At 34.7% G+C, this 23,866-nt stretch overlaps 1 protein-coding gene across 1 annotated transcript; it reads left to right on the forward strand.

The window, feature by feature from the left end:
- Positions 1–6,240: 6,240 nt before the first annotated feature.
- On the forward strand, positions 6,241–10,077 carry LOC145688928 (uncharacterized). Its single transcript, XM_081763094.1, has 2 exons — positions 6,241–7,007; positions 9,867–10,077. The coding sequence occupies exons 1-2, from the start codon at positions 6,304–6,306 to the stop codon at positions 9,868–9,870; spliced, it is 708 nt and encodes a 235-aa protein (XP_081619220.1). The 5' UTR covers positions 6,241–6,303; the 3' UTR covers positions 9,871–10,077.
- Positions 10,078–23,866: the final 13,789 nt, after the last annotated feature.

The raw sequence follows: 23,866 nt of genomic DNA on the forward strand, positions 1-23,866 counted from the left end.
GTATTCTATTTGAAATGTATTCTAATGCAAGTGAAGGTTTTGAAAGGAGTCCATTACAGAATAAAAGAAGATCATTATCCTCTTGTTGCCCACATTTACTTCTTTCCTCTTATTCTCCTGATTTCGTTCCCTCCTCCCTCCCTGAAAAAAATACAAAATAAAAGATAACAAAAACAAACAGGTTAGTTTCAAAGAGTGTAGTTATAGGTACCAATCCAGTTTTATTGTTGTTTCAAAGTTAATCATTAAAGGAGAATAATTTGTGTCCATTAGTTTACTTTCTGAAAATAAGTAATTTTTTGCATTCTTGTCAATAAGTAATTATTGTAATTGCGGTTCCAAAGCTTTAGGTGTATCCCTCGCAGACAAGATGTTTAATCCCTTTGTCACGAATTTTCTCTAACTTGAAACATTTTTTATTTTCCAGAAGAACTTTCAGATATCGAATGGTACTTGTACTATATCATAATATACTCTTACTTTTAGAGCCATATGTGAGCATGATTAATTAGCGATAGAGAGCTCTAGTGTGGGCAGTTTCATTCGATTTTATGCTATTAGGTCGTTTGAGTTTGTGGTATACAACATCATAACCATGTGTTGTCACACAGTTCTCCATTTTCTTCCACATCATCATTATATCAATATTTTAATAATCATCAGCTTTCATTAATCACTCGTCTCAATTAACCTATACGCTATTACCGTGAAACATTAAATTCGAATGAAATCTTTAAGTTTTACGTCCTACGATTATGCTGGGTGGGCTAAAGAAGATGGTGATGGTTAGAAATGAATGCAATGGTGGAGTGAATAAAGTGGAAGGAAATTTGAGAACTCCGGGAAGATCTATGAACATGTTGTTTTTCCACCACAAAGCCTGTGCGAGCTGGGATCGAACCAGGGATCCCACACACCAGAGGTGAATGGTCTACAACCATGTCCCCTAACATTGCATTGAATATTTCTTCTCTTTTTATATACAACCAGAAAAATGATACCTCTTTATCTGTAATAGGTTTAGCAAGACTTGTTTTATCAACGGTTCTCTCATCAAAATTGTACATGAAGTCGTTTATCATATCACCCAGTATCTGACAAAATAATCTTAAGCGATCTTAAAATGACAGTTTTGCTGACGATGAAAGGTCTATTCTTTGACCATTCATATTGGTTATAATTATCCTACAGCCATATCTAGTACTTATAGTTTCCCAATTAATTGAATGAATTCCTTGCATTTACTTCACTAAGAGTAGGAGTCTATCTGAATATTTTAAGTATTCAATATGGTAGCACATATTCAAGTTTTTGTGATCGGTTCTGTGCCGTAAATATATAACTAACATACAATGGATATTGGGCATCGTTCATCTACCATGAAATGAATTTTGATTCGAGTTTTAAAGATTGATTAAATTAACTATCTCAAAAATAAAATCTACATTACTTTTACTGACTGTGAGAAGTGTTCCGAAAATACATCGAACGTTCCTTGAATGCATTCCATCTCTACCTTGTTCCATTATTGCATCCCCAGCGCGAGATAAGTAATTAAGAGATAGATAGAAATCAACGTTCAATATAGATTAACCTTCCTAATTGTAGTCTATATCTCCCATCTGATGCGTTAATTAAAACCGAAATTGATTAACTCTGTTTTTCATTAGAATATTGAATCCTAACGTATTGTACTTACAGAATCTAACATGTGAGACAAAACAACGGTAACTTCTTTATTTTCTCTCGCCATGGTCTCTATGCAACCCATTTTACACAGTGACCAAGCGGGTTGCATATAATTGGAGAGTTAAACAAAGTCTGCATAACCTCAGTATTTTTATCATTACAATTTCAAAGCAGAAGTCCTAAACCGTGTTCACTGTTAAAGTAATCTCAACCAAAGCAAACCAGTGTGGTCGGTTGATATTTGATTAGCACAAGAACTCAAATGCAGCATATTATGTTGTCTAAAAAGTATTTAGTCTTTGGAGGTCAAAATTCAGATTACATTTATTGTTAGTTAAATAACATATTATGAGACAATATACACACCATTTTGATTGACGATCTTCTGCCATTTTCTTTTCAGAAACACCATCATCCCGTCACTGTAGAACTCCTGTAATTTCTGAGCAAAAATTGTGACGCATCGTATTCACAGGACTCTTTTGAAATTAATTTAACATCACCGGTTCTTCAGAAACCGAAACAAACGATATTCTGATGGTGCCAGACACGGGCTATACAATGGGCTATACATCAATACCTCCAAATCATTTTCTGACAGATCATTCAATGTTTATGCAGTTTTGCGTTTCCAGCATCATATACGACACTCTTCTTTTTCACCCATCACTTCAGTTTCTTCGAACTACTATGTGACTAGCGCTAGTTGTCGAGAGTTCAAACCCGAGTATATAGTTTCGTCCGGCAGCAGCAGCTCGTGACGAACAATATCCATTAATGCCCAATACAATTACAATAATCTTCCTGGGCGTCAGTGCGAGCTTTGCCCCAGAGTATGGAACTTCTCCTCACTCCGACCTACGATCCTCTTCGCACATTGTTGTAGTAGGTTATCTACTTTTCATCACTTCTGAGCAATCACGTCAGATATGGTTCGAGTTCATTACGTTTCAGTAGCGATTTGCAGTGGGAAATTCGATCGAGTAAATGTTTCTAAGTCAGATTATGTGACACTAAAACGTCGAGTTTGTTTTTAGTCATCTTTCTCTAAATGGTTTCTTTGGTGGCATATAGGGGTTGTAACGATATTTGGAAGAGAGAATGAGAGAGAAAGATTAAAAAAAAAAAAAAAAGAACTCGAGACTTATGATATTATTTCAGTTTCGCAGCGCCGTAGTGCCAGAAAATGGAACTACGATGTCTGTTGGTAGCAGATTCGGATTCGGGTTAATATAGCTACTTAAAGTATCAGGTGGAACACATCGAATTTTGAAGCTTTGCCTTGTTAAATAGAATACGCATAGCTATGGTTCGAAGGGACATTAACGTAAAGTGGATTAACACCGTGAAAAGAAACCTCACTTTTGAGTGTGATTTATATTCTGCGTTAAAATATTATTGTGTTATGTTCCTCCTATAAGGTTTCGTCATGAGACATTTTGTGGGTGAAGTTACATTCCGTATTGAAGAAACTGGTTCTTTTCGAGTGATGTGATTAATGGTTGGCCAGTTTGCCTTACTTATTTGTTCGTTAAATTGAAATTCCACGACATATAGAAAAGAATTTTCTCTCTATTTCTCGTAAGAACATTTGATTCTATGAAGAAGTGTAAAAATATAATATTTAGAGAGGAATACTGAAACACCCATATATGTGTTGTAAAAGGGACAAGCAGTTTTACTCATTGGTAAGTGACTCAATTATATGCTTTGATAATACATATAGATTAAATTCTGTTGTATGAATAGCGTTTGTAATTTATATATCTATCTATTCAAGTTGTCATATAAATATTTTCGATCATATACAGCTTTTTCTTTGTAATAAAATTACAATTAATATATTCATTTGACCTATGAACCCGATAGGTATTGAGTTAATTAGATTCGTAGCTTGCTATATTTTATTAAATCATATAATCATTATTCTAAAACAATTTAAATTCAATTGCAATTTCAGTGTAGTGAGTTTTGTAGGGCAGTTTTAATTGTTCCGGCTCACTTCCACCCAACGTCACTGCTATTCCATATTATATGGGACGGGGTACGTTGCACAGCTTTAAGTAGCTATCTTCATGTTCGTGAGTTTCTGTCTGTCTGTTAAGCCGACAGAATACCATATAATCAGGTCATTGATTGTTGTAGACGAGTGTACATGTTATGTATATATACATTTAGTTAAGTACGGTCGTCAGTATTTTTGTTTAGCTCGATTGTTAAGAATTTATGCAATTTGTCTGCTAGTTTGCTTACGCTATTCGGCAGTAAAAAAAAAAAAAAAGTAGGAAAAGAAGCTACAAGAATAAAGTTAAGTTATTTCTATGAGTCATTGGACATCGTTGTATGAATTGGCGTGTCGATGTTTTGTCTTTCGTGGTGTGTTGACCTCAGCTAGGGTAGATAGCTTACATTCCAGATACGTAACAAGTCAAGGTTACTCGTTTCTATCTGCCGATAAGAAGTGGGTGCTGTTATTGCATGTTTTTGCTCTGTTGTGAGCAGGTGTTTAAAAACCTGTTTCTTGTTTATATTAATTACGTGTCCTTGCAGCACCAGGAAAAAAAAATAGGTCAGCGCTGAAAAGATAGATAAATGCTATTTACTGTGTATGTTAGTTTTGATATTATCAAGCTACTATCTTCATAATAAGTTAATTTTTTTTTCATTCACATAAAAAAAGGAAAGAAATTAAAGACGAGAAAGAATAAATAGAGGAGGTAAATCTCTCTTACAATGGATTTTGAGGACTCTAGTATTAGTTATCCCGGTCAGCTAGTATTAAATAATATGCCCAATGGGGATCATGGTTATGTTATTCGACATGATAGTACAAATCCATTTTTTGATAGGAGTGATCTTTCGTTGTCTCCTTCAAGTGATTATAATTTGTTAGTTACGTCGGACAGTGACGTAAATGATATGACGCCTAGTCATGTCAACCAGCAGGTTCAAACGGATTCATATGTTAACACGGGTTTTGTACAATATAAACAAACATCGTCCCCAACATATTGTGTTGACATGAGTAATTGGTATAACACAGGGGGTAACCAAAAGCCCGAAGTTTCGATGCCAAAATGGGATTTGAATAATGAGGGAACAAATCCAATGCAATGCATTTATAATAGGGATGGAGACGAAAGTCGCTTATTAAGAGGGTTTTCACCTTTTATAGTAAACATGGATAAACTTACTCTTCGTGCTGCTGGTGAGAATTTCTCAAATTTATGTATGCAAATACCAATGTGTGATGGGTTGGATGATCGCCTCTTTTTTGAATTTTTGCTGTCTGTATATAGAATAGCTAAACGTAATATATTTCCAACTGAATCTCTTGTTATGGCCGCATTGGGTAAAACTGCAAATCCCTTACATTCTGAACTAATTTCACAAATATCTGTAACGAATGATTGGGTGCAAATTAGTAATGCATTGTTTACTAAGTTAGTTACGGGTGTTGGTCGAAAATATATAATGGATACTTATGTTTATTGTTTGCAACAACTACATGAGACTGCCATGGTATATATCGAAAAGGTGTGCGATAGTTATACCATTGTGAAAGGTGCTTTACATGAAAGTGTAGTGAAAGATATTATATTGAGTGGATTGAACCCCCATCTATCTTATGAGCTTTTCCGATATACTCCTCCAAATAGTCTTGGTGCCGTAATAGATGCTGTCAAGCAGCATATGTCGCATCTTAAAAATATTTCAACGTACTCAGCATTAGTAGAACAAAATAAAAGTGAACTTAAATTGAAGAATACACTTGGTAATCCAAGACCACAGTGTTTTGAATGTGGGGGTCCGCATCTTGTTTCGAGGTGTTGGGTTCGACGTCAACGAGTGATTAATAATAGAAGTATTAAAACGAACACGAATCAGGGGAGCAGGAAGTCAACTGTGATAAAAGATAATGTTAGGATTGTCCCCAAGGATAATAATAATAGACAGATGGTTAACCAGATCACTCAAGGTGGTTACGATATGACCTCGAATGTGTGTGACCAAAAGTCCCAGGGTCGATCCCCGCAGGTGGTGTCGGGAACGTATTTGAAACCTAAGGAAGTGAATAATAGTGTTGATATGCCATCCAAAATAGATAAATCGAAAATGATTGCTGCATTTGTGCATGCATATATACTCGGTGGAACATTTCTTGGGAGTCTTGATTCTTGTTCTTCTGTTTCGCTCCTCAATAAAGAGCAGTTTTTAACATGGAATAATAAACTTAAACATCCGATTCAAATACTGCCTGATAAATTTAGTGGAGTTAGTGTGGACAATAATAAGGTTGAATTGGAGGGTGCTGTCCGTATACCGTTGAAATTTCTTAGTCGTGTGTATAGATTAAAATTCTTTTTAGCACCACGATTAAGACCAACATTTATTATTGGCATACCTGAACTTAAATATTTAAAAGCATCAATAGACATTAATAACAATGTATTACATTTAGGTATCGAAGGTGGAGAAGTGCAATTAATATACGATAAATCTTCTTCTATACTACATCCTTTTCCTTCCACTAGTGGTGATCAGCAAGAAAATAGTTTTGACTCTGTTAATCAAGATTTATGTTACAGGGGGAGAGGTGATTTAATTTCACAAATGTTTCTTCGTGCGGATTCTGCGATTCTGACAGGATATGAGTGTGGTCCAGATGATATGGATGCTGGGAAAACTTTTATTGTGAATTCATCTTCACCTCACATTAGTTGTGCGGAACAAGATTTCCTGTATCCAATAGGATCCAATGGGCGAGTTCCATCCAAAGGTGCCGAGTCTAGTGGGATCATCAGTGATGCCAACCCATATGGAGGTGCCAGTGTTGCCATCTCTTCTGAGGATGTAGTCCGGTCCAAGTCTCAACGAGTTGTTAAATCTTCTCAACGTCGGAAGAGGATCCAAGGGATAAACCACTCAAGCGTCTCCAGGGTTGCCAGCCTTGATCGACCTATGTCTACCCATGGAACTTATCAAAGGAAGGACCAACCAGATGTGCCAGCCAGGGGTCAAGGAGTTGTCCAGACATCTCAACAATGGATGATGGGGCAGAGGAAGAGTCAGCCAAGGGTGTCCAGTGTTGCCATCCCAAGTCCGTCGGCTAGTGATACAGAAGTACGGAGTTTCCCAGGTGTTCCTGTTCAGAGAATCCATGGATTGGGACAAGAGCAGAGTATTCCACCCAGGGTTGCCATGTCTCCTCATCTGAACGATTTCTATCCAGGCATCTCCAGGATGACCAATGAGAGTCAGAAGTTTTCCATAGATGTTGATCCAGCTCTTCTTGAAATGGATCCAACATTAGAAGGGTATGTACAATCTTTGTGTACTAAATATCCTACTGTTTTTTCTAATCGTGTAGGTGAAGTTCCTAATTATGAACATCGGATCGAGCTTAAAGATTATTCACCTATTCGACATAAGGCTTATCCAATGTCGCGAAAGGCTCAAAGAGAAATGGATAAGATTCTAGATTCTCTTTTAGAACAAAATATAATACGCCCTAGTACTAGTGAGTTTTCTTTTCCGTGTTTTATGGTAGGTAATAGAGATGGATCCAGGAGACTTGTAATTAATTATACTGATCTAAATAAACGTTTAGTGTTGAATTCTCAATATACTCCTAGAATAGAGGATGTGTTTGCTGAATTATCTGATGGTGTTATCTTTAGCAGGATAGATGTAATGAAAGCGTACCACACAATTAGACTTAGTGAGGATTCAAGTAAATTTACAGCCTTTCTCACACATCGTGGTTTATTTGAATATCGTTATGTTCCTTTTGGCATTGCTAATGGGTCATTTCTATTAAGTAAACTTATCACAGATATCTTTTATTCTATGAAAGATCAGGGTGTAACATGGTATGCAGATGATTTAATCATAAGTAGCCCAGATTTAGAATCTCATAAACATACCTTGGATATGGTAATACGTAAATTGGAAGAAAATGGTTTAACCTTGTCCATTGATAAATGTAAATTTTTCCAAAAGAGAATTTCGTATTTAGGACAAATTATAGAAGGTGGTAATATGTACATGGATCCATCAAGAGTTGAATTTATACGGAAATTGCCAGCTCCAAAGAATAGGCGTGGTGTAATAGCATTATGTTCTTTCGCTCAATATTATAGTAGATACATTCCAGGGTTTCAAGAAGTTCTTGAACCAATCTCTAGGTTAAGATCTCCTAAGGTGTTGTTTGAGTGGGGTGATGAGCAAAAGCAAGCCTTAAAGAAATTGAAAGAATTATTTGAAAGCTATGTTGTACTTAAGCTTCCTGATCTAAATTCGTGCTTTGTTGTGTCATCAGATGCTTCGACCCATTCTTTGGGGGGAGCGATTTCACAATATGATAAAGCTACAGGGAAACTAATTCCAGTGTCATTTTTCTCCCGTAAATTGCGTAAATATGATGTAAACAAGCCCATTTTTATTTTAGAACTTATGGCCGCATTAGAAACCATGCAGCGTTTTCGAACCTTTCTTCACGCACCTTTTGAATTGCGTGTAGATAATATGGGATTAGCGTACGCATTGAAAAATTTGAAAAGGGTGAAAAAATACGGTAGCCTATTGTATAAATTATTTGAATTTAATTTTACTGTGAAATCTGTTCCATCCTCATTAAATGTACCAGCGGATTTTATTTCCCGCATACATAATACTGAAGATTTTGAGGATTTCCAGGAGGATCCATCCCTGGATGAACAAGTAATCAACATGTTGATGGTAAATTTATGGAATATGCCTTATGCGCAGTTATCGATAGAAGAACACCAAAAAAGGGACCCAGAATTGAAAGCTATTTTTGATAGAATTAAGAATAAGGAGAATGTACCTGATTATAAGATTGTGAAAGGAATATTATGTAAGAAAACACGAGCAATTAAAAATCCTTACAAAATCTGTCTCCCCAAAAGTTTGACCAATAACATAATTGCATTCTATCACGAATCGATATTGCCGGGGGCGCATTTGGGATTTTCTAAATGTGTCGCGAAGATCTGTATGCGCTATACTTGGGAGGGCATGATACCGCAAATAAGAGAGTACATAACATCGTGTCCTTTATGCCAATTGAGTAAAAGTAATAATATGAAAGTTATGGGACAATTGGTCTCTAGTTTTGAGAAATTTCCGAACGGAAATTGGGCATGTGACGTCATAGGTCCTTTGGTAGATACGCAGTCTGGTCGCTTTTGCTTGATAGTGGTTGATTCATTTACGAAAAGGGTATTTTTGGAACCTTTTCGGAATCTATCCAGTCAAACAATAATTAATAAGTTATACAAACTAATGTGTCGACATGGATTTATTCACTCTCTGACCCATGATAATCACAGTATCTTTACGTCGTCTCGTTTTAAAGATTTTATGTATGCTAACGGGATACGAGACATAAGGATTGCACCCTATCATAGTGGTAGTAATCCCAGTGAGAGATACATCAGAGTGATCAAAGATTGTTTAAAAATTTACTTTTCGGATAAACAAAATAAATGGGATCGTGGGATTCATGAGATAGAATTTTCGCTTAATACATCAGTTCATTCCGAACATCAAAAGTGTCCCATGGAATTAGTGTATACATACGATGTATGCGACCCATTGGATATCAAGTGGAGGATAGACTCTACTGATATTAGACAGAGAGATCCTAATATATGGGTAAGTGCTCTCAAAAACATGGAACATGCATGGGAAAAGAGGAAGCGAAAATATGATAAGAAGAGGGTACCGACATCTTACCAAATTGGGGACAAGGTATTAATAAAAGCACAGGTCCAGTCCTCATTAAGTGATAAAATAACAAAAAGCCTTTGTAATCGGTGGTCGGGGCCTTATTCTGTGGTCAAGATTTTAAATCCTAATACCATTCAAGTACAAGCAGTTAATAATGAGCATGATATTAGGAAGTCTCATGTATCATTAACCAAACGATTTCGAGAACCCCGTAATGTTGATTAGTGATAACTGTATAGCAACATAAGTATGTTTTGTAAAATTTCTAGAAATGTAGTTACATTATCATTTGTAAATTTTATTAGGAAATTTTAGAGATTCATTCATCAAATCATACATATTCATAGGTCTCATTTTTAATCATTATATTTGTGAATGAATGTGGTTGTGTTGTATGGATATTCATATAGTTCTCTTTTCAGATAAGTCCGATCGGCATTGTTAGTTTGTCCTTGTATAACCGATTGTAATCATCGTTCTATGTTGTATGTATTTGGATTGAATGTATCTTCGAGTATCGATTCTGCTGGATGGACGACGCTCAGGTCATGAATGAATGGAATATGGAATCATAGTAATCATATTATCATTATTTTTCTTTTTCCTACATGTCTGGAATTTCATAAAAATATACTTATGATCCAATGCTATAAGGCATATTATATGTAACCAATTAATATATATATGTAGAGTGAATTCTATATTGAATGTTTTTGTTAGGGTGTTTCTTTATTAACTTGATCTTGTGTAATTATGAAAGTGAATTACTGTGACTTATGACTAATTAGAATAATTAACCTTAGTAGAAAGGTGAGTGGATTACTGTAGAGTATTTTTTTTAGTGCACTTATTTTTTTTTGTTTTGAGGTAGTTAAATTGGTCAAATAGGTAGTTTGAATACTAATATCGACAGTTGACTATGGTAATTTATCTTTCATAAAGTTAAAAAAAAAATGTTATTATATATATATATATATGGTTATGTAAAAAAAAAATATATTAGAATATTTTTTTTATTCCCACAATGGGATTGTGTAACGATATTTGGAAGAGAGAATGAGAGAGAAAGATTTAAAAAAAAAAAAAAAGAACTCGAGACTTATGATATTATTTCAGTTTCGCAGCGCCGTAGTGCCAGAAAATGGAACTACGATGTCTGTTGGTAGCAGATTCGGATTCGGGTTAATATAGCTACTTAAAGTATCAGGTGGAACACATCGAATTTTGAAGCTTTGCCTTGTTAAATAGAATACGCATAGCTATGGTTCGAAGGGACATTAACGTAAAGTGGATTAACACCGTGAAAAGAAACCTCACTTTTGAGTGTGATTTATATTCTGCGTTAAAATATTATTGTGTTATGTTCCTCCTATAAGGTTTCGTCATGAGACATTTTGTGGGTGAAGTTACATTCCGTATTGAAGAAACTGGTTCTTTTCGAGTGATGTGATTAATGGTTGGCCAGTTTGCCTTACTTATTTGTTCGTTAAATTGAAATTCCACGACATATAGAAAAGAATTTTCTCTCTATTTCTCGTAAGAACATTTGATTCTATGAAGAAGTGTAAAAATATAATATTTAGAGAGGAATACTGAAACACCCATATATGTGTTGTAAAAGGGACAAGCAGTTTTACTCATTGGTAAGTGACTCAATTATATGCTTTGATAATACATATAGATTAAATTCTGTTGTATGAATAGCGTTTGTAATTTATATATCTATCTATTCAAGTTGTCATATAAATATTTTCGATCATATACAGCTTTTTCTTTGTAATAAAATTACAATTAATATATTCATTTGACCTATGAACCCGATAGGTATTGAGTTAATTAGATTCGTAGCTTGCTATATTTTATTAAATCATATAATCATTATTCTAAAACAATTTAAATTCAATTGCAATTTCAGTGTAGTGAGTTTTGCAGGGCAGTTTTAATTGTTCCGGCTCACTTCCACCCAACGTCACTGCTATTCCATATTATATGGGACGGGGTACGTTGCAGGGTAAATTCATAGGGGTTATTAGTACGGTATAGAAGGACTTTTACAAGAATACTAATTTTTTTCCTGTAATTGGTAACCAACCGCGAGAATTCCCTTGGATATCGAAATTTCCGGAACGAAAGGAACTAAATCTTTTTTTTTGTTACTTTTGATAAGGTGTCCTGTTCATAAATAGCAAAACTTTCTTTACGAGCCTGACCTGCATTTTCGTCTTTATCGATATGAAATTGTATAATGTAACGCAGTTTGTGGAAAGTACAGTAATCTTCACAACGCAATACTTTGTGTCTGCTTACAAGAATTCCAATACTTTTTTCTGCATCCACTGGATTCAATTATCAGCTATCGAAAGGAGTTTAGACTGACCCGCTGCAACTCATATACCTTGATTTTTGAAACACTAATACCATCTCGTGGGTAAAATGCTTAATTTTGGTAAACCACCTGATAATAGGAATGGTCATAATGAAAATAGAGTACAAAAAGCACCACTAGATACGCTTCACAGTTATTTCAAAATATCTAGATTCAAATCTGGAAATATGAATGGTATACTGAATGTCGTGAGCAATATTTTTTTTCATAACCTTAATCTTTAATTGTAAATGAAATCAAATATATCATCTCAATCTACAGACCTTTCTCTCAATTTTCCACATAGTTTTTTGTTTTTGCACACATTTCTCCGATCGTTTTGCAAGTTCGAAAATACTCTTGCAATAAAATTCCTTTTCAGCTGCCTGTAGACACTGACGCACTGCTTGCCTAATACCCTCCAGTATCTCGTAGTGACTTCCTCGCAACTGTTTCTTCACAAAACCGAAAATATGGTAGTCGGATGCTGTCATGTCGGGGCTGTAGGGAGGATGTGGGAGTGTTTCTCATCCAAATCTCCTGATCTGCTCCAAAGTGGTACGTGCAATATGCGAACGTGCATTATCCTGTGCATTGATCATCCCTCCAGGACGTTTAACAAGCAAGGCACGACGGAGCTTCAAAAGAGTCTGGATGTGCTGGGCAGAATTTATGGTTTATCCAGGCTCAAGAAAGTCAACCAGAATGCAACCTTGTGTATCCCCAAGACGCTCCCCATAACTTTTCCTATCGATCGATTGCACTGTCTTCGCTTTCTTCTTCGGTGTCGAATTCAAGTAGTGCCATTTAATACTGTGTTGTTTTGTTTCAGGTTCATAATGATGAAACGAGCTTTCATCTCCAGTCACAATACTCGTCAAAAAATCATCTCCTTCATGTCGAAATCTCTGAAGGAGGGTTTGGGCAATGGTTAGTCTCTGATGTTTGTGGATCTTGGTTAATAAACGTGGGACCCACTTTTCCGTTTGCTCTCACTTCACTGCATCGATGTATTAATTTGTCAAACCGATTGCATAGTGTATATGGTTATTGTGATGCTAAATATTTATCTTCATTTGCAAATATTTTGGTTCTATAATAGCTATCAAACAATAATAGTAATATTTACTGTTCCAACATAATTATTTTCAATTATACAAGTATTACACATGAAGTTCTGTTTACATATTCTTACCAGCTACCTAATTAGAACTATCAATGCACCCTTTGGTATATATAAATGCTAGAAACTTGTAGTAAACAAGGTATGTAATAAAATTGAAATTGAAGAGAAGTGTTTCATGGGGAAGAATAATAAAGGTTAACTAGGTACAAAGGATAGTGTCGGAAATAATTTAGAAGAAATGCACAACAATAACGATAATTGCAATGGACAAAATAAACTAGTTAGGTTGTCTCATTAAAAATAGAATGAATGCCACTAAGTAAGAAAAGAGGTGAGAAAGAAAAGTTAAGAGTTGTGAGTGCATGATAGCAAATAGTATAATTTAAATATCTAAAAGAAAACATTAGAAAGGGACAGTGATTGATGTTAGCTTCTCGATATACGACAAGTAAAATGTCAGCAATGACAGCACACTTACAATGAAAAATAGGTATTTTAAAACTTTTGTTAAAAGACCATGTACATTACTATGTTAATCCTTCGTTACTTACGCATGGTCTCACTTTCCGGGCGTAGATTGTTTTTTAAGTTAGTACATCACTATAAGTTAGCAACACGTGCGACCAGTCCGTAGAGCTTCCATTTCTACACCTTATAGCCCAGAGCAATGAAGACAAATCTTCCTGCAAATGATTGTTCGAGGAACCCATGGAGTTCCAGGTCATCAGAAACCTGCAACTGTCGAAGGTAATGCTGGAAATTGTTCGTTTTGTTCGTGGAATCAGAAGAGAAAAACCAGATTTACAAGTGTCAGATGCAAGAAATACATCTGTGGCATAGAGGCGCAAAAGTTGTTTCCAGTAAAAAGTTTTTTTTGTAGTTAGATATTTACTTAAAGTTTTCAGTAGACATTTTTAAGTACATCTATTATTGTAGGCATGTAATTACGTAAAACATGTATTTACTACAAGCATACTTGTTATTGTATGTAATATCAAAGTTTGCCATAAATTTCAACGTTTTGTTTTCATTATAACCCAATTTTTGCAATGAAAAGAAAACACGGTCTCGTGCGCATGCATTTCTAGCGCAGGGTTAAATAAATGGCATCGATTTTCCACAAAAGAAACTAATTATATTTATCTGTAGTTATGGTAGCAAACACACAGTTGAAAACTTGTAGCTAAGTTGTTTAGCTAATGAGCTTAGTTTTTGCGACTGATTTCGTCTTCTCTTGTTGTTTAGTTTTTTTTCTTTTGACAAGTAATTTTTTTTTGGCGTGCTAGACAGGGGTTTCATAGTCGGCGTAAGCTCAAGTGGTTTGAATATCACGTTAAACTGTATATCTTCGTCTCTTATTGCTTTGCTGTTGAGTAGGACGCTGAACTCAAATTCACTACATCTAGTGGTTGGGGTCCTTGGTTCGATCCCAGCTACCGCCATGTGAGTTTTGTGGTGGTCAAACAACTCGTGCATGTTTTTTTCGGGATTCTCCCGTTTCCTCCCACTTTCTTCATTCCACCATTTCATTCATTTCACAGTCGCCTTTGTAACCATGGGACGTAAAACGCAAGATTTCATTCACTTCTAACAATAATTTATTATTGTTTCCAGCATCTTCAAAATGGACTGTTTATTTTATGGTGCTAAGAAGACTAGTTTTATCACATGTAATCAATCAAATAAAACGTGAAGGCTTTGTGTGGTTATAAAAGCAAAAATAGAAGTTATTGTACACGTTACACCTGTAGAAAGTGTTTTAAAAATATATCTTATTTATAATTTAAGCAGATTCATGACAGAGCTGAAAAGGTTTTAAATATTCTGTTCGTGTATCAAGATATTCATTATATATACCACGAAGCACACACTAACGTTAGAAAATCTATCAAATTATTTAAACTACCAGTGTGTGAATATTTCGTCGCGAGAGCTTACAAGAGAAACCCATTTACCCTTCTGTATACAGGCCAACTTACCGTCTTTAAATAGTGTTGGATAGCCTTCACTAAAAGCGATAAAACAAAATAAAGTATAAAATGTTGTATAATTTAATTGCATTAGCAATTTTCATGTGTAATGATCTCAACCTGACTTCCTTCTTTTTTCTAACAAAAAATCATGAAAGGTTAAAAAACCACCACCCGTAGCAAAGTAAACTGAACTATTCTTTTATCATAATATTGTATCTTCCCTGTCACCTGTAAGACTTGAAGTAATGGAAGGAATGTGAAATAAAAGATAACTTACAACAAGAACATGGGATTGTCAAATTATGAAGTGTGGAATCCAAAGTTATGTAGTTACTGGAATTTAGGTTCTCTGCGTCTTTCACACTTTGGTTCTTTGTCAGTGATTGAATCTTTGTACTTCATACTTAAATCATTATAAACAAACATATGGAATATATATTTTATATTTTCTCAGTTCTTCATTTTTTCTCCTGCATTACTTTTCTGTATACTAATTTCCTTGCAGTAGTATAAAATAATTTAAATTATTCTTTCTTGTTATTATTATTATTATTATTATTATTATTATTATTATTATTATTATTATTATCATTATTATCCTAATTCTTTGAATACATAACTAATGTTATGATCTTAAGGTATGTTGAGTGGAATAAAATGACCATTTAACAACGCTAAAAATTGCACATTTTGAAGTCCAATGCTTGATTCCAGAAATTAACAATTCCTACACATATTTACTGTTTATTTCCTTTATTAAATTTAATTTTTTTCTTCTGTTATATTATTTTATATAAAGATCAATATAATTATGAAATTGCATTGACAATTTTTGAACATCTTGTATTATTGTTCCCACCACATACAATAATACTGTGTACTTTAACAGTTTTATTACTTTCAAACATAAAATACGATTGTTTCAGAATTACACGTAGGTACAATATGAGTACTTTATCTTTAGTAAACTTAATGAATAATTATTTCCATTATAATTACATTTTGTGAAACAGTCGCATATATCATGTTTAAACATCTGATAAACGTAAAAAAAAATCTATTTCATCACACACTTCTATGAAATATGAACACAGAACACAGAACAGGAACTATAGACTAGAGTTTAGCACTATAAATTTTAAAAAAAGAAAGAAGTCCGTCTAAGTTTAATATCTTAGGCAAATCTTTTCGGATTTAGTGATAAAAAATTGAAATAAGAATATAATGCCAGCGAAGAAATATAAAGGGAAATAGAACGGATTTACTAAATAAACTTAGAAAAACAAATCGCTGTCCATCACCACGTTTGTACTACTTATTTTAAGTAAAAAATTTCATCCAGCTCTTGTACTGATGGGAAGGATTTTAAAATGCTGACTGCATTTCCTCTCTGTATTGCTAGTCTTATTCGTTGTATTAAATAGTGTTTGCTTCTTGGGTCGCCTGACTTCTTAATTAAAGTTAATCCTAACTCATTAAAAAATTCACTGGCTTCTTTGCTAAAAATCCCCCATCGATTCTGTAGCAAAGGCAACAAAAAGATTATCTTCTTTCACTCTGGAGTACTTTGTATGTTTACGTTTAGCGGCTGCTTCTGCTGCATTTCCTGCTTCCTCACAGGTTAGTGTTATGTATGAAGGAGTGAAAGTATCAACACATGTTACATTCCATACAAGACTCTGGCCCTTTTTCCAAGGGATTAAAGTTACTCCATCCGGTCTTTTACCATCATTTCGATACAATCCTTGTGGCTCAATGATGCTAGGGACATCGATGCTGGCGAGTGCTCGTTTGGTTATTTGGTTTAATTCCGTGTGACGTGTAATTCTACCACCACTTCTAATGCAGCTCAAAGTATGTAAGCCTTTCTCGTCCACTCGATCTTGACACGCACATGTGAATGGGTGGCAAACATTTAGTCCCAAGCGCAATGCTACACGTATTTTGAAAATATTATCGTCTAAAAAAGTTCCAATGTTTTTTTGAAGGTGTAGCTTCTAACCAGGCGCCAGACTCTTTTTTCTGAAGTGCTTTTAGGCGAGCAAGGTCAAAACTATTTTGTGAAATTACCTCCTTCCCAGCTATCTCGTTTAGTAGGATTTCATCCAATTTTCTTTGTGATTCCTTGGCCTCCGGAATGGTATTATTAGAGATGCCTTTCCATAATTCCAATGCTTCTGACAGATGAGGGATTTGTACTTCGTCAACTGAAATTTTCAAAATATTGGAGACTAGTGACAACACCCCACAGCAAGAAGACAGAAACGCAGGAAGGCTCAAATCGGATGCTCTTCGAATATTTAAACCACCGAATCGTATTGGTAAACTTGCCTGAGCCCATTGACTTTCATTTAAAACTTGATTTATTATTGTTTGTAAAGATGTTTTCAGGGAGTTATCCAACTGAAGAATTTTTGATGGGAGAAGCCATGTGGGAGTGGTTCGCAAAAAGTCTTTAATAAACTTTTCAAAAATCTCCTATCCCTGAACGTGTGAAACGTGGGTAAATCTGAAAATCTTATTCATGTTACTCTCTTCTTGTTGTTGGCAGCTACAGTTAGGATTATAAATACGTACCTTATATTAATATATTGGGATACAAAGACTATCATATTGTTTAAGTAAATGTACTTTTATCAATAATTACACAAAGTAATATGAGCGTTTGATCTTCTACTTGTTCTACGAATTGACTCAACAGTTACACATTAAAGAAATGCTGTATTATATGCACATGTATAACCAAGACAAATAACCGAGAGATCAGAGAGAGATATTTTCAGACTGAAAATGGCACTATTTGCTACTGGCTATGTTGCTGTGGCGCACTTGACGCATTTCAGTTTTAGTATTTTCTTAACCTGGAGTAGAGAACAGCGTTTCTTTCGTAGCCAAAACACACTTTCGAAAGGTAACTCAAACAAACATGAATGTCATGAAATATTATGATACTAAATATGATTTTGTATATTTTATTTGTGAACAAGGTACGTCTAATTAATATTTATAAACATTAATAATCTTTTAAAAATAAATTTAAAATTATCAAAATATACTAGAAAATTATTTAGTACAAAATTTTAAATTATTAATTAATACCTTGTTCAAACTGTTTAATTAAAAATTCTCCATTTTAGAGTCAAATGAAATATAAATTGTGTCACTACGCATAATAGTATTGATAGATATTTTGATAGATAGAATAGTATTTTCAGTTCTTCTGAACATTATGGTAGGAAGTTTTGAAAACATATATGTTCTATTATTGATAAAATGCTAATATGGATATTATAAAATAATGATGTGGGTATAAAATGGTAATAGGGTGTGTATATATAATAAAGCTATAATTCTTGGAATTTCATTTCGTTCAAAAGTATAAGAAAGGAATCAAACATTTTATTACTTACCATATTCTAATAGCTTTATGTAATCATTAATATGACAAAATGCTGTTCTTCCTTGGTTCCTTTTATCAGTAACTTTCCCACTTTTTAGAAAAATCAGATCTTAGAATATGTAATCTGGAGGTTATGAAAACCCGTCCAAATCACTTGTTTATTATAGCGGCTTTTGTGGAAAAATTTTGAATTTAGTGCTTCGAATGTACGATGGTGAAGCCATTCTAAGCAACGTTTGAAAATAGGCAACATAATGCCTGGAAATTATACGGTCGTGTTTTTAATATCGAATAATATAAATATGTAATAACACGATTTTTCAAGTATATACCTATTGTTCTTCAGTGAATCAAGGTTTATAAATTCCAAGAAATGTGGTTATTCACAAGTTTTTCTTCTATAGTAGAAGGTGTTAATTACATAGAAATGCGTTATAATTTCCATAAGAAAGGTGATTGCAGTATTTTATAATTTTTATGATAGGTGAGTGTTAGATTTTCTATTGCATGACAGTTATATCACTGTTTCATAGACATTGTGTAAAGAGATATATTGCATTTACGCATTATTAGAATTCTATTTGGATATAAATGTTCTTTGAATCAATAATTGTAAAATTATTCGTTGAATCGTTCTGGCTTTTGGAAATAGCTCATTAAATTCTATTTGATTTTGGCATTACATTACTTAATTGGTTAATGGAAGAGAGTTACGTCCTACTTTGTGGTTTTTATTCAGATAAAATTCTCATATGTTAAAGTTTTCGAATTTATTGTTATAAAGTATTAAAAATATCTATAATAGTTTTCGTTTATCGAGTCTTAGAATATCTGATAATACACTGACGGAAAAGGATATCCCAACACCAAGAAGGAGTTACGCTAGGTGAATGAAACGTACACAGAATATTCAAGTACATGTTTTATTCGAGTGATACCAGTTACAAGGTCCTCCAATGACTCGCGTGCACTGCCATATAAATGCAGAATGAGTGGAACATTAGACATGTGCCACGCTGATGAGAAAAAGTAGTGTCATTGTTCCAGTCTACGGTGACGCGTGTTACGAGTGTACAGAATGCCTCGAAGACGACAACGAACCGTTTATCGGCAGTTAACGCAGTTCGAAGGGGGCCGCGTGGTAGGGCTGCCAGAAGGAGGATTTTCATTCCGTGACGCAGGCAAAAATCGGTCGAGACGTCTCAACGGTATACAACAGTTGGCAGCAATGGTCCCAGGAAAGCACTACTACCAGCAGACCAGGTACCAGGCCTTCCCGGTCCACAAGAGAAAGAGATATTCGGAGTATTCTCGGGGTGGCCCTCGAGGATCGGAGGTCGTCTGCAGCCGAAATTCGAGTTGCAGTGACATGTGGTGTCAGCACAAGTACTTGGTGAATCGTCTACTGGAATGTGGGCTCTGCTTTAGATGTCCTGTGGAGTGTTTGCCGCTTACTCCTACCCACCGTCAAAACCGTCTACAGTGGTGTCGCTATAGGGCCCATTGGAGGGCAGAATGGAACTCTGTGGTATCCGCGGACAAGAGTTGTTTCTGCCTCGTTAGCAGTGATGGACGTACACGATTCAGAAGGCTGCCTGATGAACGTTTGTTGCCAAACTGCGTTAGTCGTTATCATATCAGCCCGACTCCGGGCATTATGGTATGGGAAATGATTTCGTATGACCACAGGATCCCACTTGTGAACACCATGACAGCGCAAGTCTATATCACAATGGTGATCGAACCCGTTGTTGTCGTGTTCATAAACGTGTAGAAGGTGGCCTGTTTCAAAAGATAACGCTCGTTCCCATACCACAGCTGCAACTCTACGTGCTCTTCAAGACGTTAACCTGTTATCTTGGCCGGCAGGTTAATCTCTAATAGAATATGTGTGGGATATGATTGGATGATGCCTCCAGACCCATCCTCAACCAGCAACGACCATCGTCGATCTGACCTTACGAGTGCAGCAGGCGGTGAACGCAATCCCACAGATGACATCCGACACTTCTCCGATGGATTGCCTGCTCGTATGGACATATGCATATGCATACTAAAGACAAATATCTTCCACTTTCGTACAGCGGTGCACCTGCATTCTGTAAGTTCTGTACTTCAAACTTTAATCTATGTCATAACACATATACATGATTATTTTATTTAAGTTTCATTTACGTAGCATAACTCCTTCTTGGTGTTGGGATTTCCATCTCTGTCAATTTATATATTAGTATAGATGTATTTCTAACAGACTCGCGTAGTTAAGTGCATAGAACTAAGCCTCTTTCTCAATCAGTTATTGTATTTTTGCTATTTTTATATATGAATTAATACGCAATATATTTCCCTTAAAGAATGGAGTTTAACATCTAGTCTCATAGTATTCTTTACCTGTCCTGGTTTAACAACCAGTGGCCCATAACGGAGCTTACTAACAGCACGTTATAACTTTTAGTCCATTCGTTCATCCCATACTACACACCTTAACACTATAACAAATGCGGGTTTTGAATTAAGTTTCTGGCATTTGACAGTCTAATTAATTATCTTAGCTGAGTTCGTTAATAGAGTCGATCCGTTTACATCTTTACGGCTAACGGAGACTTACATGTGTTTGTCCATATCCTCTTTAAAATCTATAACATTCCATAGCTTTTATGTAACCAACACAATAGCAAAAAAATTGTGTTTCTTTTTATAATAAAAATATGCAATAACATGACATTGTTTACTGTCTTTTAGCATAGTTTATTATTATCATTGAATTTGTGTTTACACTTGTTCATATAATTTTAATTAAACATTGAGAGCTTTACGATGATTACAGTAAGTGAATTAATCTACTTTATATATATATAACCGCATATTTTAATCCCTCATTCCCTATCCCAGTCTTTACTCTCCGCTCATCATTATGAAAATATGTAGATTAATTCACTTTCTGTTTCGGAACAAAATAAATTACAATAAATATTTGTTTGATCATATACACATTAACGTGTCAGTGGAGTGTAAATTTATTTTTGATCGGTAACTGAATCTGACGTCATTATCACGTAAATATTGCTTTGAAAGAATATTTTATGTGTATTTATATACATGTGTGTGAATGGACTGTATATGTTAAATGGTCAATACTTTCATTTGTTCAAAATTAATAATTTCATTAATTGCTTTATCGCTATACGTTTGACTGTATATCATCTGTATTAATGTGCGTAGTTTTGTAAATTTCTGTGATATCATAACACTATTGACTGTTTAGTAACATTAATTCTGAAAGTGAATTAATAAATATTTGGTTGTAACGAAAGTAAGGAGATGATTAACAAAATAGTTGACACAGGAAAACTATATAGAATGGAAAGCAACATCGAAAAGTCGAAAGCCATCAGAATCCCGAGGAAATGCGCCCTCGGGGGCCAGAGTAGAGCAAAGAGAACTTGAAGAGGTAGAGAGTTCCAAGCATCTGGGTAGTATTTTGGCAAGAGACGCTTAGTGCGCCATAGACATAAGGTCAGGAATTGCCATAGCCAAAGAAGGATTCAACAAGAAAGCATCACTCTTAAGTAGCAGGTTCGATATTGAACTTAAAAAGAAGTTGGCCAATTGCTATATCTTTAGCATTGGACTTTATGGTTCAGAGACTTGGGCATTACGGAAGACTCAGAAAAAATATTTAGAAAGCTTCGAAATGTGGTGCTAGAAAAGAATGAAGAAGATAAATGGACAGAGAGAGCAACAAACAAAAATGTTTTAAAATGGATAGGAGAGAAGAGTATACTTCTAGCCACCATCCTTCGTAGAAAGGCCAATTGGATTAGACACATTATGCGAAGAAACTGTCTTCTTCATATCGCGACAGAAGGAAAGCGAGGAATAGGACGAAGAAGAAAACTGATAGATGATTCGAGAAACAAAAGAACATGTTGTGAGTTAAAAGGGGAAGCTGAAGATCGAAGAGCTTGTTAGAAACATGTTCAGGTTTAAATCAAAAATTGAAAAAAAAAAAAGAACTCATTAGTCCCTTTACCTGCCGAAAGGAAGAATACTTAATATTAATAATAGGGAAGGTAAAAAATTACAGTTTTCTAGCTGTGATTGTGTCTCTACATTTCTTCAAATGAAGAGTTAGCGTCATTTTCAAGTTGGCGTATAACAGAATTATGATAGTGCATGCTAAAATCTGGTCGTTTCTCAAATAATTTTAGAATTTCTGTGCATTGTTCTCAAGAAGGTTTCCTTTCTAAAACTGAATTTAGTAATTTTACCTAATTTACAAAATTTCTTTGTTATAAGAGGAGGTCATCAAGTAACAACTGAGGAGTTTGATGTAATAAAGGTTGTAAGAGAGTTTACGCCCTTTTTGCATCAAACGCATTTGTGGCTTTTGCCATGTTTGTTTAGCCTCCTGGTAACATTTCAATTCAATATCGGAATAAAATGCTGCATATTACATTTTTTATGTAAGAAAAAAAAATACTACTTAAATTTTCAACATCGTTTTTCTCCAACTGCATGTTTCAGACTTACTCCCTTATTGCATCAAACTCATCAATTTCACAAGCGAAATAGTTTTTATTGTGTAGTGGAACAGTTGCGTGTACGGTAGAAAATGTGCAAGACTTTCTCCTAATTTTCTGATATCCAACAGAAAAAAAAATGAAATGAAATCTTTAAGTTTTACGTCCCACGGTTATGCCGGTTAGACTAAAGGAGACGGTGATGATGAGAGATGAGTGAAATGGTGGAATGAAGAAAGTGGGAGGAAACGGGAGAACCCCGAGAAAACCCACGAGCACGGTGTTTGTCCACCACAAAGTCCACACGGCGCGAGCTGGGATCGAACCAGGGACCCCAAGCACCGGAGTGATATCCAACAGAAACGCTATGTGTAGGACAATGTATAGTTTTATTCAGATACGACATCTTTCTAGTCTAAATGTTTCAGTTATTTGACTTTTTCTTCCTTTATCCCGGATGTCTGCTCATAACCATTACGCTACAAAAATAGAACATGTTTGCTACATAAAGTTTTATTTTTCTTATTTTCTGTAATAGATTTTTTCCCTAGTATGAGCTTGGCTCCTGTCATCTAACATAGCCATAGGTATCTACTTAGTATAATTGGCTACCAATATAGCCAGATACATACTGCAATATGTTCTAGTTTAAAGATTCAAATAAAACAGACAATTCCATTTGAATTAATGTAAAATTCTGTGGTGCTCTCAGATAATTTTAATTTTTTTGTCAACTCAAAGTTTGCTGTGAAAAAAGGGTGGCAATGATGATTCTCATATTCCAGCGTCGTGTCTTCTCTGGTCATGCAGACCCCAGAAATAAAAAGAATTTTTGTTTTCTTATAAACTCCTCTGCTCGATTTATAATTTCTGTCAGAACTCAAACATCAAGCAAGTAATTTTTAAAATTTATTTATTTATTTATTTATGTTTTTTTTTATTTTTCAAAAGTTCTCCAAGTTTTATTATTACTTTTCTGTTTTTAAAATTTATATAATACTAGCTGAAATATCTCTTGTTTAGATAGACCTTCTT

Source organism: Thermobia domestica, chromosome 7 (assembly GCF_964235325.1).
Source record: "Thermobia domestica chromosome 7, izTheDome1.hap1.1, whole genome shotgun sequence".
NCBI classification, from domain to species: Eukaryota; Metazoa; Arthropoda; class Insecta; order Zygentoma; family Lepismatidae; genus Thermobia; species Thermobia domestica.